This window comes from Lissotriton vulgaris, chromosome 3_1, assembly GCF_964263255.1.
Source record: "Lissotriton vulgaris chromosome 3_1, aLisVul1.2, whole genome shotgun sequence".
Lineage (NCBI taxonomy): Eukaryota > Metazoa > Chordata > Amphibia > Caudata > Salamandridae > Lissotriton > Lissotriton vulgaris.
In genome coordinates, this window is record NC_141689.1 from 1,107,767,641 (window position 1) to 1,107,785,356 (window position 17,716).

General features: G+C 43.9%; 1 protein-coding gene across 1 annotated transcript in view; it reads left to right on the plus strand.

Annotated features, from left to right (window-relative positions):
- The window catches only part of UBE2D3 (ubiquitin conjugating enzyme E2 D3), a 134,978-nt gene that overhangs the window by 55,190 nt on the left and 62,072 nt on the right, over positions 1-17,716 (plus strand). Inside the window, exon 6 of the mRNA XM_086963639.1 lies at positions 11,634-11,727. Within this exon, the coding sequence (XP_086819765.1) occupies positions 11,634-11,727 (94 nt within the window). The remainder of the gene's footprint in view (positions 1-11,633; positions 11,728-17,716) is intronic.

Genomic DNA, 17,716 nt, shown 5'->3' on the forward strand with positions numbered 1-17,716 from the left:
AAAAAGACCATTTACAATTACACTGGAGAAAATGTAAAAAACAATTAAAATACTCTATAATTTTGTGACCAGCACAAAATAAAGGACAGACAAAACTCAATTGTAAAATATACAAATTAGAAATTACAAAGCATACATTCACAATTAAAATTTCGACAACCCCTGGTTTTATACCGGGGGGGGGGGGGGGCGAAGGATGAATTGTACAGAAAATTGCGTCTTGACGCAATTTTCTGTACAATTCATCCTTTTTCCCTTTTTTCCTTTTCCCCCCCCCCCCCGGTGTATATAAGATTGTAAGGTTATAAAACCAGGGGTTGTCGAAATTTTAATTGTCCAGTGTAATTGTAAATTGTCTTTTTATTGTTTCAATAAATTGTTATGTAACTCCATTTTTGATTAATTTCTTTAGTTAGTGTGTTTACATTCAATTGTGGTTACAGCTAAATTCAAGCTTTTCCTGTACACGACCCAAGGGAATCATTTTGTTTGATTTAGCACATTAAGAATTGTCCAAATCCGTGGTATATATTTCCAAATGCAGTGTTCACTTTATTTTTCATAAATAAGTTCTCTCTCCACAATTCCATAGATCATAGCCAACGCATTTCATCTCCTGAGACTTCTTCGAGGCTATTAAGAAAATGCACAAAATAAATGTTTTAAAATGCGTAGCCTAATCACATTTAACACAAAGCAAATATATACATTACAAAATATATGTACAAATGAAAACCCTTTCACAATTATACATATTGAATTTTACATGGTTACATGTCTGACGATGGTAACTGAAGCAGACATTGCAGAGAATAGAGTGTTAATATCACCAAATATTCATCTGTGAATATATTACTAAGATCAGCATCAAACTTCAACAACAAATCCCATTAATATACATAAAGAAAAGTGTGTCAAACAATAAGATATATACACCAAGGATAATCCGGCGCAGGCTTTCTCCAGGCGGCAAATACGGACACGAACCCAAATTCAGTGCAAAGAAGTGATTTATTTAGCTGTGGTGTTCCCAGTCATCACGACGTGCTTCGCGCTTCCCAGAGCGCTTGATCACATGACACAGTTGATCACCAGACATTGGTTTAAATACATTCGACACATGATATCTGAGCCTACAAATGGCATAGAAATAGGAGTTATAACATTAAAAACTACACAAGCTATTTCATCATGCTATCGAGTTTGCTGTACTTTGTTTTGAGTTCGACAATTTTTTTTAAAACAGTTCTAATTCAATATGTGAATGTAAAAACCTTTGTCATAAGTAAATAGTGATAGTGATATAAACAAAGCAAACAAAATGTGTTTCTACTAAAATAGAGGTTTTCAATAATATAGTTGTTTGAAGTGCAATGCAGCTACTGATCATCATATTACGGAACCTACTGTTCTTACAGTTTATTCATTTGCACATGCTTTGAATGGAAACAATATGGAGCCCTATATGCTGCTAATGTCCAATCAATGTGCAAAGTTTCGGAAAAGGAGAGTGTAAAGTGCTAAAGTAAAATTGGATTTTATGTCTCAGCTAGGGATTTTGTTGCCAATGGTTAATTAGGCTTTCAAAAATTAGGGGATAATATCGGTAAAATACCTTATTCACCCTTTGTGTTAACCATGTAACCAAGCTGCCAATTAAATTTACATAGGAGAATGTGCAAAAAATGCATGTTTTAAGTCAGACATTATGTTTCATTCATATAAGTTCAACAATAAATAACCAGTAATCAATAAATATATATACATGCATAGGATTCATAAATATGCCTATAAAAATCTTAAAATGGTTATTAAATGGCTGAAAAGATTAATTCATGATATATCTAAAAACCATCGTATATAAATTGATTGCTAAAAAATATATGTAACATGGAACAGTTAATACAAATTCTATATAAATAACAGTCTAAGAATAATAAAACATACTTAATAATTTACAAATCCCATGAAATCCTGTACAAAATAACATAGCAAAGAGGCCATCCAATTTCCCATATTAAAGACCGGTGTAAAGATCCTCCGTGATATTGAGGCCTGAGGGATGCTTTGTGTTAAGTTCGATTATGTACTGTGTTTCGAGGCGGCGTAGTTTGTCCTCCCTGTTGCCGCCTCGTCTACTGGCCTGCACACAGTCAATAACAAAATATTGAAGATCACTGCTCCTGGAATTGTGTTTGGCTTTAAAATGTCTAGCTACAGGGTATGTATTGTCCTGATTTCCTATTGCCCGTAAATGCTGTAAGATTCTTTTATGTACGGGAAGCTTCGTGCTTCCCACATAGAGCAAATTGCAGGGACCGATTAACACGTAGACGGCATATTCCGTCTTACATGTTAATAGTTTATTAATCTTGTGTTCCCTGCGATCAAATGGCGAATAGTAGCTGTTTTTATTGGTAGCTTGTTGGCAGGCTTTACATACCTTGCAGTTAAAAATCCTGCATGTGTTTGGTACCAAACTGACGCTTCCAGGACCTCAGGACTGGTTTTTACCAGTTCGTCTTTCATGGACTGCCCTCTGCTATATGTAATTGAAGGCCTCTTAGGGAGATCTTTCCCTATCACGGGGTCACTGAGGAGTAATGGCCAATTTTTGCTGATAGTTTCGATCTCCTTATGTTGGGCACTGTATTGTACAATAAATCTAAATTCAGGTGGTTTTATAGTACTATCCCCAATGTTTGGCAATGCCTGTGTGGGTTTCCAGCCAATAGTAAGGACCTGTCTTTTTGAATTAGAGATTGCTGGATCTATGATCTTAGAAGATCTTAGATGAATAGCCCCTTTCCAAAAATCTCAATTTACTGTCACTCTGTGCAGCTTTCAAATCAGTCTGTCTACTGTGTATTCTTTTCAGGCGTAATATCTCGCCATACGGGATGCTATTGACTAGATGTTTAATATGTGAACTGCTGGCATGCAGGGTAGAATTTCCCGCTGTGGTCTTGCGGTGTAATCTGGTTTCTATTCTACCTTATTCGATAAAGACCTCGGTATCCAGAAATGTAATGGATGTCTTACTTAAGGTGGCTGTGAATTGGAGATTTAAGGTATTTTTGTTGAGGTCTGACACAAGTTGCTGCCGAGGCCATGTCCCCCATCCGCCAAATCACAAAAAGGTCCTCCATGAACCGTAACCAGGTTACCACCTGAGATTGCATATTTTCTGAGTGTTGAACCAAGAGGACCAGCTCCTCCCACTATATAGATATATATACTCTATCTATATATCTATCTCAAGGTGGACTTGTCCGCCAAAACGCGTCTGGTCGTTTTTGCAATATATTAATCTTTGATCCTTATCCCACGGAGTCAGTGCATGCTTTATATTTAGAGAAACCGGATTGGAACTATTTTATTTATATATAGATAGATAGATAGATAGATAGATAGATAGATATATACACACACACACACAAGAGACCCCATACAATGATCTATACAACAATAAAAACCATACCTTCAATGTATGGCACAAAGTATATTTCTCGAACTGTCTGTGTTTCTATTCCAATAGGGAAAGTACTTGTGAAGTTCCAAAACTCAAATGTTAAAACATTTTAGGAATGTGATTCTACATCCCTAAATCGAAGAGATCAGATGTACACATATGCTTCCATGTAACACCACTATTTATCTACATAGTTTCCATGGCAAATAACAAAAAACCCACGAAAGCTATGAACCATAGTGCAAATTTCTATACCTTGGTCAAATTCGATTCTAGAAAAGACAATGTCTCCTCATCGGAGTAGTCATTTTAAATAACTAATGTACTATTGTTATCTGTACAAAGATATTCATAATTGCCTATGTATCTCTATTTGGCGTTGTACAAATCTTTCATGGGTAGGGGTTGTATTTTCATTCCTACACTATCCTATAATTTATTAAAAAATGATCCGCTCCTTAGAAAAAGTTCATAATTACAAAGTTCTGTTAGCCAATATAAAGTGACCATTTGGATAATAGCGGTAACAGCACTATAGTGTATTAAACCCCTAGTATGGCTGGGGAAAACACGAGAGTATACATGATTGTGCCCAACCATAGTAAATAACACATTCCAATCATCTCAAGAGGTCGAGTAAAAATGCCCACCAATTCGGAAACACATTTGTAAAATAGCATGACTTGAACTAATTATTGGAATCTTTGATAGCAAATAATGTGTCCATAGGTGTGCCTATTCAGAACTCCCTTTATGATGGCATTTATCGAAATGCCTAGTTATGATCGGAATACAGTAACTCATTTTGTACAGCCTAAATATTCGGGTAACTAAGGCGGCCATCTTTACAACATACTCGCTACATAACATGTCTCTGGATAGGAGTTTTTTTCAATAGGATATTGTTTTGTTGTTCTTCTCAAAACCCTCTATCATTAACCACTCATCCAGTCAACAGGCAATTGCATAAATATCTCATCCTCTACCCAACACAGAAAGTAATGCATTTCATCATTGGTGTTCAAACCAAATATCAAAGTTCTAAGGCGACCTATCTAGGAAGCTTGCTGCTGCCTAAGAAGCAACTCTATCACCTCCTCTCTCCGGCATCTTAACCTGATCGATGCCATAAAATGTAAAGGTCTTATCATTCGGATGCACATGTTGTATGTGCATGGAGACAGGATATGTACCATCCTTATTTTTTATGGCGTTCATTCTCCTGTATACACAGTTTGGTACTGCGAATGCTACTTCCAATGCTTTTCTTTTGGCAGGCGCATATTATCATGTATACTGTAAACTTAGTATTGCAGTTGATTGAAAATTCCCTAGAAGTGTCATTACTGAATTTCCCACTCTTATTGAGACCAAATTTACAGATACAACAGTTGCCACAAACGTGGAAGCCCAAAGGTTTTACAGGGAGCCACATTACTGATGGAATCTAGATATCCCTGACAAAGCTTGGGCTAATTATATCCTTTAACGTCTTACTTCTACGGTACACAACTTTTGGTTTCCTAGATGTTCTAGTATTCAGAGACCCTTCTTTTCCGAGGAGATAACAGTTCTTTCTTAAGATATTAGAAATATAATTACTCTATGCAGGAGCCTCGGCCAAACTCGTGAGACGGCTCCAAGGCATTAACAACGCCTCTGCACGCCTGATCCTCGACATCCCTCGCCACATCACACACCACCTGAGACCTGCACTGGCTCCTGGTCAACAAGAGGATAACCTTCACGCTCCTCACCCACGCACACAAGGCACTCCACAACACCGGACAAACGTACCTCAACAGACGACTCCGCTTCTACACCCCCACCTGCCAGCTCCGCTCCGCCGACCTCTCCCTCGCTACAGTCCCCCGCTTCCGAAGAGCGACCTCAGGCGACAGATCGTTCTCCCACCTCGCGGCAAAGACCTGGAACACCCTCCCCATCAACCTACGGCAGACCCAAGACCTGCTGACCTTCAGAAAACTCCTCAAGACCTGGCTTTTCGAGCAGTAGCAGCATTCCCCACCCCAGCGCCTTGAGACCCTCACGGGTGAGTAGTGCGCTTTACAAATGATTTGATTGATATGATTGATTACTGGACATATTCTGTTCAGTAATAAACAAGACATCAGAGTTAGGTTTTTTTCACATCCTGTTTCCTCCCCACTCTAGATGTTAAAGTTTCATTTCTTTTATATGAGACAGCCCTCCTCTCTGCCTTGTCCAGGCACGCTCGATTTGTATCCCCTTATTTAAATTTGTCTTGCTGTTACTGTAGTTTCTTGCAAAGTCTTCATCCAAACTACAATTGTGCCTGGCAAGTATCTTGTCCAGTTGGAGTTGTATAGAATTTGTGGGCTAATGTCCCTCAGTCTCCACGATTAAGGTTTTGGAAGTTTCCCCAGAGCCTCTGCCTCCCAATATGGATTATGAGCTCCGGCTGACCAGCTTCAGGCATGTCCAAGCTGGACTCTGCAGATTGGCAAAGTTAATCCTGCCACTAGCAACCCGGGCGGGTAACAATCGTACAGCCCTGGGATGTAGCACTAAGTGAGGCACAGCCACTCAGTAAGTCCAGGGCAGGGTGTAATTCACATGTTTTCATTTAAGCATTGCTCTTGAAGTCTAGCTTCAATTCTTGAGACCAGCTAAAAGAAACACTGACCTTGGGGGTACAGCTCCAAGCCCTCAGACCTCTCGACCCTTAGACACTGCATGCACCCCCAACCCACTTCCCATCCCTTTCCAGCTCCAGGACATCCTACGGTGAAGGCCACAGGATTCACAGTAGCCACCCATTCCTCCTCTGCTCGACCCAGAGCCTGAGAAACCATCTTAGCTTAAATTTGTTCCAAAGCAGACTCTAGAAATTAGCATCTAAGCTGGCTCAGCAGCAGGCCTTAAAGATTGGCTCAGTTCCTCGAGTTGCCTTTTTTCGGGTAAAACAAGATCTTCATTCTTCCCTCCACTAGGAAGATATTAGCTTGACCATGCTTGCAAGAGTACCACATACACCTCACAGGGAAGATGAACTCACTTTTGAGAAGCAAGTTTGGGAGGAGCTATAGTTCTATCTTACTCCAATAAAAGGTCATGAACATGGCCACCATCTCGACTTTGCAAGCTGCCACCTCCTCTCACCACAGCTATACATTACTTCATCGCACACGCGGATGGTCCAAGGGTAGCCCCTATGATTAGCACAATCATGTGACCCCAGAGAATGGGAAGGATCCTTGGAATGACTATGACCTCTCCAGTAGGTCACTAACCAGCCATAGCCTGTGATCCCTGCCCGCCTGGTCATGATGACACCCCCTGCATACCATACAGTTATCCAATGGACAGCACAAGCAAAAAAGTTAAGCTCCATGTGCTTGAGGAGGTCAACTCTTTTAGTTGAAATCCTTTCTAAATCCGAGAGTCTGTCTAATGCTTACAAATGCGAAAAAACATGACTAAGCATATGGACAACTTCAAGGACCTGGCCAAGGTGAGGATTGTCATCCAAGGGTCTAAGTGTAAGGCTGCCCCAGGCAACCCAGTTTATATCCCGGACCATGTCCCATCTGACTGATGATAAATACTGCCAGAAATCCTTAGTTCAGGCAACCACTGGTGCTCCTCTTCAAGGAGAAAATGTATGCAGCTAGGGATGGGAGTGGCATAGTGGGTAGACAGTCAGTGGAAGATCGCTATTTTAGTTGGACTGCTTTCCAGAAACTACCGTTCTCACAGGGAGGAGGTGGACTGCTCTCCAGATTCAACCTTTCGCAATGGGAGAGGGTGGGGTTGGTGAAGCTCTTCCATAGGCTTATTGAAAGAGGCGACCAAAACTTGTCATAGAGGGGAAATTTTCTCCATTATCAATGTTCCGGTCCCCCCCCCCTCTCCCCCCACCCCCTAGACACTAATGACCCTACCTCCAGGGAGTTGAACACAAGAATCCTGTTGTCTGGATCAGATTATCTGGGTTTAGACCAGAAGTTCACCAGAACCTCATTGGTGGCTTTTTTTTATTACAATTATCTTTTGGGCCTTCGGGTTGAAAGTATGCTTGGAAATAAAGACTTGAACTGCTCAGACCATGGGCATTCTGCTAAGTCAAAACACCCAGGTCTTCTCGTCACAATCAAGAGGAAGTACCAAATAATATACCCTTTCATATAGGCAGTATCAACAACAGTCTTTTCAGAATATTCTGGAACCCAAGTCCTTCAGTAGAGGTGACTACAGTGGTAATGCATTGGCATGGGTGGTGGAAGCTCTAGCAGCGGCACCTCTACCTCCAAGCAGTGATTAACTCCGAATTCCTCCAATAACACTTTTATTCCTTCAATAGCAAGAGGGAATAACCTCAGACAAACAAGTTCTCCTGATGGTACCAACAAACCGATAATATCTGCCACCTAATCAGTCGACACCACCTTACAACTATTTGACATTCCTTGCCAAAGGTGCCTTTGAGTTAGTGCACCTTCACCAGCAGAGCCAAGGAATCCACTCCCTCTACTTAACCCAAACAAAGAATGGAAGTTTGCAACCCACCTTAGACCCATGAACTTCTGTATCCTTTAGGAGTCCCTCAGAATTACCAACTTGCAATGCCATCATTCTGCTGTTCTGCACAGGGATCACTTGGTGACCTTTTGCCTAAAGGACTCCTATCTCCCTGTCGCTATGTTTTGTGTTAAGTGGGCAACGATACAAATTCACAGTTCTATATTTTACGGGCTCAACAGCCCCAAGGATATTCACCAAATGCTTAGTGGTGGTAGACGCACATCTACACAAACTTTAGCCACATTTTCCAAAAGCTGGACAAGCGGCAGCTGAGAACAATGCCTTACACGGAGGCAGCAGTGTCCCTGTTACACAAGTTGGGACTCAGTCTGACAAAATAACATTGTGCCACACCAGATCCAGCCTTTTCTAGAGGTTGTTTAATTCACTGGGAAAGTCGATCCAAACCAAGTGACTGGATTGCATTAATTGGCTGCCACATCTTTCCCAGACGCCATGACCTCTTAAGCTGGTGATGGTGGTTTCATACCACTAGTGCCACATGCAAATCAACATGTGTTTGCTGCAGTGTTTTGTGAGGCAGTGTCACAAGTGGATAGTCGGTGGGAGGATCAGGTAGAGCCCAGAACCCAGCACATTGTCCTGTGGTAGAATCAAAAATAATTGTTGGTGGTCAGGCAATTTCTGAACTCTCCGCCATAGGTGACCATTACTATAGATACCCCTCACAGGTGGCGTGTGAGCACATCTCGACTGTTGAGGGCACCTTGACTCGAACAGTTTTGTCAATCCAATTACCTGGAGCTCCTTGAATTACATTGTTCTCATTGCATTTTACTGTGTGATTTGCTGTAAAACAGTCCTGATAAAGAGACCACATAACAGCGATTGTATTACATTATAAAGCAAGGGGTGGATCATTTGTCTCAGCTGCCATCGTTGGGCCTTTTGAGAACACATTCCACTCCTAGTTGAGAACCTTCTGGTTGTAGGAGGATGTATGAAAGATTCCAGTGATCAAAAAATACTTTTGCTTGTAGGTTAGGCATTCTTTTTTTTTATTTTATTTTTTATAACTGTATTACATTTTCCAGATAAAAAAAAAAAACCTAAAACCAAGCATGAATACACAGTACACATTGCATAGCTTTCCACATAGGCCCTTTAGGGGAAGCATATAACAAAATGACCATCTGGGTTAAATATAAACATAAGTGCGTGCGGACTAGGTGCAAAGTGAGGTCAAAGGCAGTAGTACATTTCCCATCGTTGCACATATATGAAACAAACAATAAATAGGTCAAGGCTCTGCCCCAGGCCTCCCGGACGACGTAGTCCCGCCCTCCATCTTCACCTCCAGACCATAATATTCCATGGGGCCCATATTTTCCGGAACTTTTAAGGACAACCCTGGGCCTTATGTCACCCGTTCTGCAACCATGTAGAAGTCTAGACTTGTACTCCATTCGTTAATAGTAGGTGTTTGCGGAGCCCCCCAGTACTTAGCTATATCTCGTTTGGCTACTACCAACCCCAGGTTAGCTAAAACAAGTTTGCGCATTGGGATGTCTACCTCTGTTGGAATTTCCAAAAGGAGAAATTGTGGCTCTACTTATATCTGGACTTCCAATATACGATTGAGTTCCCCCACAATCACACCCCAATAGGCATGTATCTCAGTGCACTTCTAGAGGGTATGTTAAACGTCCCAGGCTCAGTGTGACAAAGACATTCCCATTCCGGCTTGCGGCTCTTCCTATTGTGTGCAATTTGGCTCTATCAAAATGTGTGGTGTAGTATTTTGTACTGGATGAGACGTAATCTCAACTTGATTGCTATTTCACATGGATGCATGAGAGCTGCCTCCCAATCAATGTCTTCCAACCCACCGGTAACCCTTTCCCACTTTGCACACAGTGCACCCAGTCTATCGGGCATGTTATTAAGTAACGTTTTGTAAGTAAAGGAAATAGCTTTTGCTGGGAGTTTCTCCTAAAGAGAACTTCCTTCTAATGGGGCATATTCCGGTAATGTCGTACCATCCAACCCCTCCGAAACCCAAGCATGCTGCAGACTAAGATATTCATATGTCTGGATGTTGTGTAGTTGATATCTAGTTTAGAGTGTGTGGAAAGAGGCCAACATACCATGTTCAAGGACGTCACCAATTTTAGAGATCCCTATTAGGTCCCAGTGCCTAAAGATACTCCACTTTGCTATCTTTTAGTCTATTCCCCTCCCACAATGTGTTTTCTCTGGTGCATTTTTGGTCCCACTTAATTTGTCGCTTTGCACTCTTCCATGCCTCCAACATCCTCTGGGTCGCCTGGAGTTGTCTACTACTTCCCTTACCTACATAAAAATAGTGAAGATGGGTACGTTCTCTAAACTGGAGCCTTTCAAGACTATACGTCGGATGATCCCCCAGATGCATTAATCCATTCATTAATGGCAATAAGGTGAGCTGCTCTATAATAGGACCTAATGTCTGGCAAAGCCAAATCCCCATTATAGGTATTCCGCTGCAGTGTTGAAAGTGCATCACGTGGATGGGCCCCATCCCAGAGGAGAGAGCGTAGCTCACGATCAATACCCTTAAATATCAGATCTGGAATCTTAATATAAGTATTTTGCAATATGTAGAGCAGCTACGGGAGCGTTACCATTTTAAACATGGTGGCCCTGCCCATAATGGTTAAGGGAAGCCTCCGCCAACTCCTAACATCCTCTTGGAAATTTGAGAAGACACGCCGAATATTGCGAGCAAGACTAGTGTGTACATCCAAAGTAATGTAAAGACCATGGTAGGTAAAGCCCTCCGTGGACCAGTGGAAGCAGCTAGGTAAAGCCTGAGTCTCCACCACCCCCTCCACTGGATATAAGGTGGACTTGGTCCCGTTAATCTTATATCCTGCATGGTACCCATAATCCTCAACTATTCGCAGGATTTGTGGGAGCGTCTCCGTCGGATTCGTCACATACAGCAAAATATCTGCATATAACGATATGCAGTCCTCCGCTATCTGTTGGGCATCATCCATGAATCCACCCAGTCCTGGGGAGGCCCTAAAGACACAGGCCAGAGGTTCCAAAATGAGTGCAAACAATAGGGGGGAGAGCGGGCAGCCCTGCCTTGTCCCCCGCAGAATCGGCCAGATCTATGAATAGGTAAGGCATTCTTGAAGGTTTTGAGCTCAATTAAAATTATTTTTAAGTTGTACCATGTAATTATTAGTTTGACCTTTTGTATAAATGGTTCAGGTGATTTTCATCACATTTGTCTTGTCCATCTTGGAATGGCCTGTTTGCCCACGCATGACTACACATGCATTGGGCATCTTGGAATGGATAGAATGCATGCCAATATCCATTCCAGGTTGTTAGCTGTGTGCACACATTTCTTGTGCCATGCGGTGTGAGGCACCAGCTGTTTTGGCTGTTTCATTTAACCATTCCAACATGGCTGGCGGACATTCTACAACGCAAAACAAAAAATAAACTAGGATTAGGTCACTAGACTTTACCAATGCATTGTTCAAACAACTGTACATTTTGGTGCTGATGTGTTTTACTCAAATGTAAAGTGTTATAAACTTATTAGTTAAGTGATTGTTTTTTAATTTTTTTATTGCAGTTCTTTTGTCGATATGTTCACTATTGTGTGACCCAAACCCTGATGACCCCCTAGTGCCTGAGATTGCCCGAATCTACAAAACCGATAGAGCAAAGTAAGTATGGCAGCTAGTGTAAGATACCTAGTAGTTTGATTGGTTTCCAAGCACAGGAACCTTTATGCCCCAGCATACTACAGTACACCATGTTGATGATTTTTTTTTTTATGGTGTGCCACCTTTCTTTTCATGGGCAAATGGCACATTTCCTCCATCTCCCTACCCCATTAGCTCCAACCCCCTTTCTTTTGACAGTGAAAATCTTAAATAAAATTCTATGGCAACATTACTGCCCTCAAAAAATCTGCAAACATTTCTCTATAGTACACACCCTTGACTAACACGATCTGTCAAAAGACATTCTACCCTGGTCTCCCCTACCCTTCCTCTTTTCCCATCTCCAACACCCCTGCCCCCCTCCACCCCTTCTCTACTCTTGCACAGAGGTTCGGCAGATATTGCATGCTCCTAGCAGGTAAAGTAGGTCTGTGTTTTAACTCTCCCCAACCCCCAAACAACTCCTTTGGCAGAACAGGTAATTCCATGCTGAAGTCTGACCGTCAGTCTTGGGTCCATGCATTTATGCAGTGCTCCGATTGGATAGATCTTGTAATATTAGTATGAAATCCGAAAGTGATTTCTAACTGCAGATTCCCCACCTTTTGAATATTCTTCATGGTGAAAGACTTGATCTGGAAAATCGCCAGCAGCAGCTGTGTATGCCAGAGACTCCATGTAGGCCTGAACAAATTAATCTCCAGTATCATATGCCATTATCCGAATCTGTCCCAGTAGGTAATGCAAAAGCGGACTCCCTTGAGTCAAAAGAACATTATCTGTGTCAGAACTATTGCACACATCTGTGGAGGAATAAGCAGCATCAAGCACTGCCTTGGTCAGTGTGGCAAGGTCTCTCCTGGTCAGCACTATGGGCTGCCCGACTGCCAGCATCAGCTGATCTTGCTCCGATCCTGGTTTTTGTTGCGTTGGTAGAGGGGGCAGCATGATATGTTGAGGTTCAGTATCAAACCTGCTGCAGACCCAGGAGTGGATGCAGTGCCCATTTGGCCCCATGGGAGGTTCTGTCAGCAGAAGTCCAGAATTGAGGTCCCTCTATTCCTTGGTGCCCGTAGGCAACCTAGAGGTAGTCTTTGTCATGTAAAATTGTGTAATATTGTGGGAAATTTGGACTGGCACATTGGGAAATGGCACTGAAGAGCAACTTAGGGCACAATTGAGGATTGCAATGGCTTTCGAAAGGGGGCAGAGTTCCACTTTGACTTCATCCTCTTCTAATTAGACTTACCTAGGGACCTGGACCTTGACCTTTCATGGGATCGACTTTGGGGCGGGTAATTTAATCTCACCTGTGACTTAAACTGAAACAGTCTTCTGATAGTTGGCGACAAAAAGCTTTGCCTTGCACTCTTAAATAGCCTTTGGGTGCATCAGAGCGCAGTTGCTGCAGGTCTTGGAGTTGTGGTCTTACCCCTGACATGACAAACACACCAAGTGGGATCAAACACACATTTCTTTGCGACCTTCCCTACTAGGCTTAAACCCTGTAGACTGATGTGGGCATAGCCGTAGCACACTGCTAAAAATTGTGAACATGCTTTGAAAAAAGCGAAGAAAACAGTCAGACTACGGAGAGCTGTGAATTCACATCTTTTGGAGTGGAAAGAAAGGAACTGGTATCAGTGTGCATGGGTGGTGCATATATGGGCCTGTGCACATCAGTTCTGGTGTGGAGTTATTGTGGTGTGGAGTTGCTGAAGAGCAGGAGTACTGTTTAAGTTTTTTCGAATCCAGTGAGGCATGTGCAGTGAGGTAGTCTCTACTAGAAAGAGTGTTACCGGAGGCAAGTAACTTGTTTTTCTATGTCGACTTGTCAGTCATCAGAAATTCCACCCACCCTGGCATTTCTACATAGGATCTCTTCTGGCTTTTAATCAGGCCTTGCTCTCAAACTGCTAAGCACACATTGGGTTTGCTGCTTGTTGCCAATGCTTCCTCTGTATTATGATCTATCAAAATCCAGGACATTATTAACACAGGAGAGGAAAGCTTGAAACCAATTAATTCCAATTCCAAAAATTCTTTATTTCGGCCACATAGGCTATAAAAGATACAATAAAATACAGTACATATATTACACAGTATTTACATATAAAAAGATCTACTGGGTCTGCATGGGGTAAGGAATACATGGTAGTACCAGTTCAGGGGGACATTTGCTTCCTTATTATCCATGCTGCCATTAGGAATTTTGAAACAGCAAAGACAATATGGCCCAGGGTGTTAGTTTTCATGACCCTGTATGCCTGTAAGTACTCCCTAAAACCCAGGTTTCGACACAGCGGTGCTATCCAACGCTTCCTGGGACTCTGGTAGGCGTGGCAAACAAACATTATGTGTAAATCATCTTCATCCTGAGTTTTGCAACAAGGGCAAAGTTTGTCACCCCCTGTGGACCATTTATGGGTGAATACTTTGGTGGGGAGTGTACCAAACCTCCATTGCAGGAACAGTTTCCTCGCCAAAAGAGGAAAGATAAAATCCATAAAAGGTTCGAAAAGATAAGAATTTTTGGATTCCATAAAACGTCCCGTCAAGGTGCCGCTGTTATGAGCATTATCCATGTCAGCCAGATTTTTGTTTTTGTAGAGCTGGGCAAGAGTTTTGCGCGTAATCCTTTGGCAGCCCTGAGCTGGATCATCCCATAGGTCTGGCAAGTTCAAACTGAGCAATTCCGTCTTGATAAAAGCCAGCCAGGGAATTTTGTTGCTACCATTCAGCCTCAATACATGAATAAGGTCCTGTCTGTAATGGTACAGTTCCTCGGTAGTCCATATCCGGTGCCAAAACTTCACGGGTTTCGACAGGAGATCTTCAGCAATGGAGTGTAAACCCAAGTCTAGTCTTAGGGGGAGGAGTGGCGTACCTTGCGGGAGAGCAAGTAGGCGTCTCAAGAAACTATTTTCCACTGCTGCCAGTGCCTTCCCTGCTTTGTGACCCCACAACTCGCTGCCATACATGGCTGCTGCCTTCGCTTGGGATCTATATGTTTCCAGGGCCGGGCTTACAGGCTTAAAGGTGGACTTGTTTGCCACCTTCAAGAGTGCGCCCGATAGCTGGGATAGTTTCAGCCTTGATCTCGCGATCTGGCAGTCCCAAGCTAAGTTTTCTTGTAGTGTTACCCCCAGATATATAAAGGTCGAGACCCTCTCAAGACTAACTTCCCCCAGTTTTGGATTGGGTCTGGTTTTGGTAGGGGGATTGAAGATCATGAACTTAGTTTTTTCTGTGTTCACCTCCAGCCCATGTTGACGACAGAAGAGGCCAAAACCATTCACAATCCTCTGGATTCCCATGGGGGATTTGGAAAGCAGGAGGGTATCGTCAGCAAACCTAATTGCCGGGACCCTCCTGCCTGCCAAAAGCGGGGCGTCATTGTCCTTAACAGTGTCAAGATGTTGAATGACACTGTTAATGAAAAGACAGAACAGGGTCGGCGCCAAGACACAGCCCTGTCTGACTCCTCGACGGACCGGAAATTTGCCCGAGAGCTTGCCATCCCTCCCACACCTCACTTGTGCATAGTTGTTCTCATGCAACCTGATGATTATACTAAGGAGGTGGGGGGGTACTCCTAGCTTCTGCAGAACCTCCCATAGTTTCCCTCTAGGGACTAGGTCAAAGGCTGACCTCAGATCCACGAAGACCATGTACAGTCTTCCTCCCTCTAGTGTTACAGTCTTCCAATATAGAAGGAGAAGGCGGAAGATCTGGTCCATGGTCGACGTGTTCTTTCTGAAGCCAGCCTGTAGGGGGCTCATGATGGCATTGTCCTCCACCCAGTCCAGGAGGTGATTAAGGATAAGGTGCGCAAAAAGCTTTTGGGGTACATCTATTAGGCTAATGGGCCTATAGTTGGCGGGGAGCAGAGTAGATCGCTTCTTGTGGATCGGAACAATCTCTGCCCCCAGCCACGACCCGGGGATTGACATGCCTCCTAGAATGGCATTGAAAAGAATGAGAAGGTATGGACCCCAGATGTCCGAGTGATGCCTGAACAGATCCCCAGGTAGCCTATCCAGACCTGGCGCCTTCCCCGATGATAAATGCTTCAGGGCTGCCTCCACTTCCCCCAGGGATAGTTCCATGTCATGGTCCTGTGCGCCACAGGGCGCTAGCAGGGCTATATCAGGGCAGGAGTTAGTGTCTTGATAAAGCGCCCCAAAATGGGCCTCCCAAACCTCGGGGGCAATGTTGGGTTCCACTGCTTTTTTAAGTTCCCCTATCCCATTATTAACAAGGGCCCAGAATTTGCGGGAGTCCCTGACTTTTAGGGCATCATGAAGATCTTGCCAGTGATTCCAGTCCCACTCGGTCCTAGCAGTCGCCATCACTGCTTTATAGTGTTTCCTAAGGTCACGTACCTTGGCCTTATTTGACCCCTCTTTTATTGCAGCAATACGCTCAGACTTTGCTGCTCTACAAGAGGAGGTATACCAGGTGGGAACATGGGTCTTTTTCTTTCGATTTGGCACCACCGGGTGAAATACCTCAGCCAAATCCCTCACAAGATCCTGGTGGATGCCACCCAGTTTCTCATTAAAATCTGGGGTTCTTGGTACATTTAGAAGTGCGTCCACCTCCATAAACCTTGGGAGTGCCAACTCGTATAGCTTACTGATGGCCTCTTCTGAACTCACAAGCTTTCCCCACTTAACCCGGCGCCTGTTAGTTGTAAGGACCAATTCCCCTGTGTCTCCCCCTGGATTTTCTACCAATATGCCCGCTAAATGCAGGGGCCACTGGATGTTTAAACAAAGGGCATTGTGGTCACTATCTGACCTGTTTATTACCCTAAAGTCGAGGACTTTGGGCCAGAGTGTAATATCTAACATGATATAATCTAGCCTCGACTCATGGCCCCTCCTATTGAAAGTACACACTGAGGGGGTATCGGAAGGGGTACGACCATTACAAGCCCTCAGTGCGTAGTTCAGGGTAAGGGACATAAGTTGTATTGCAAGGGGGGACCAGGCTTTGGGATGAGGGGAAGACGAGGGTGGGACCCCCCAGTAGTCATCCTCGGCCGTGAGGGCACCCTCCAGTATGCCCTCGAGAGGTTCAAAGTGGCAGTTGAAGTCTCCTCCAAGCACCACCTTGAAATCTCCCGGGAGTTGCCCCAGGAAGGAGGACAAGTCGTTTAGGGTTAGTGATTCATTTGGCGCGGCAACTGGTCGCGAGTAGACATTCACAATAGCCCATGATGGTTTACCAGGCCATGTGAGCCGAAGGCACTGGATGTCCTGCGAGAACGTGTGCACCTGTTCCGCCTGGCACCCAGTGTGACTCGCAATCCAGATTGCCAAGCCACCTGACGGCCTCCCCCTCCCACTCCATTTGGCAGGGATTTCAAATACTTCAAACCCTCTCCTAGTTTGGGTGTCCCTCGCCCATGTTTCCTGAAGGAGGATGTCACTACTACCCACTAAATGGTCCCACTCCGGTGTGCCTTCCTTGTTTGCAATGCCTGCCACATTCCATGAGACAATTCTCAAGCCCTGCTCTGTTGGTAGAGGGCCTTGACCTACAATAGGAGGTTGCGCAAAGACTGTGGGTGGATGAGTTCCTGGCAAAGCAGTAATGCAATCCGCGATGGCGGATGGACCAGCCAACTCCGCCACCCCGGGTTGCAGGATATGGTCAGTCCCGGTGTTGGGTGGAGGCCCCTGTTGACCCAGACTGTCACCCGTGCTAAGTGATCGATCTTTAACGTTATCCTGCGGGCCATGTTCAATTACAGGGGCTGCACTCACTCCCACCCTACTTTGCACCTCATCTTTAGCATTATCCTGCGGACCATGTTCAGTTACAAGGGCTGTACTTTCTCCCACCCGACTTTGCACCTCATCCGCCATCTTCCCAGGGCTGGAAGAAGTCACCCCGGTTTGTGGTCAGTCGACCTGATCTAGGCAGGAAAATCTATTATGATGTATGTAATTTGCCTGGGCAGGTGGTAAGTAATGCCTTG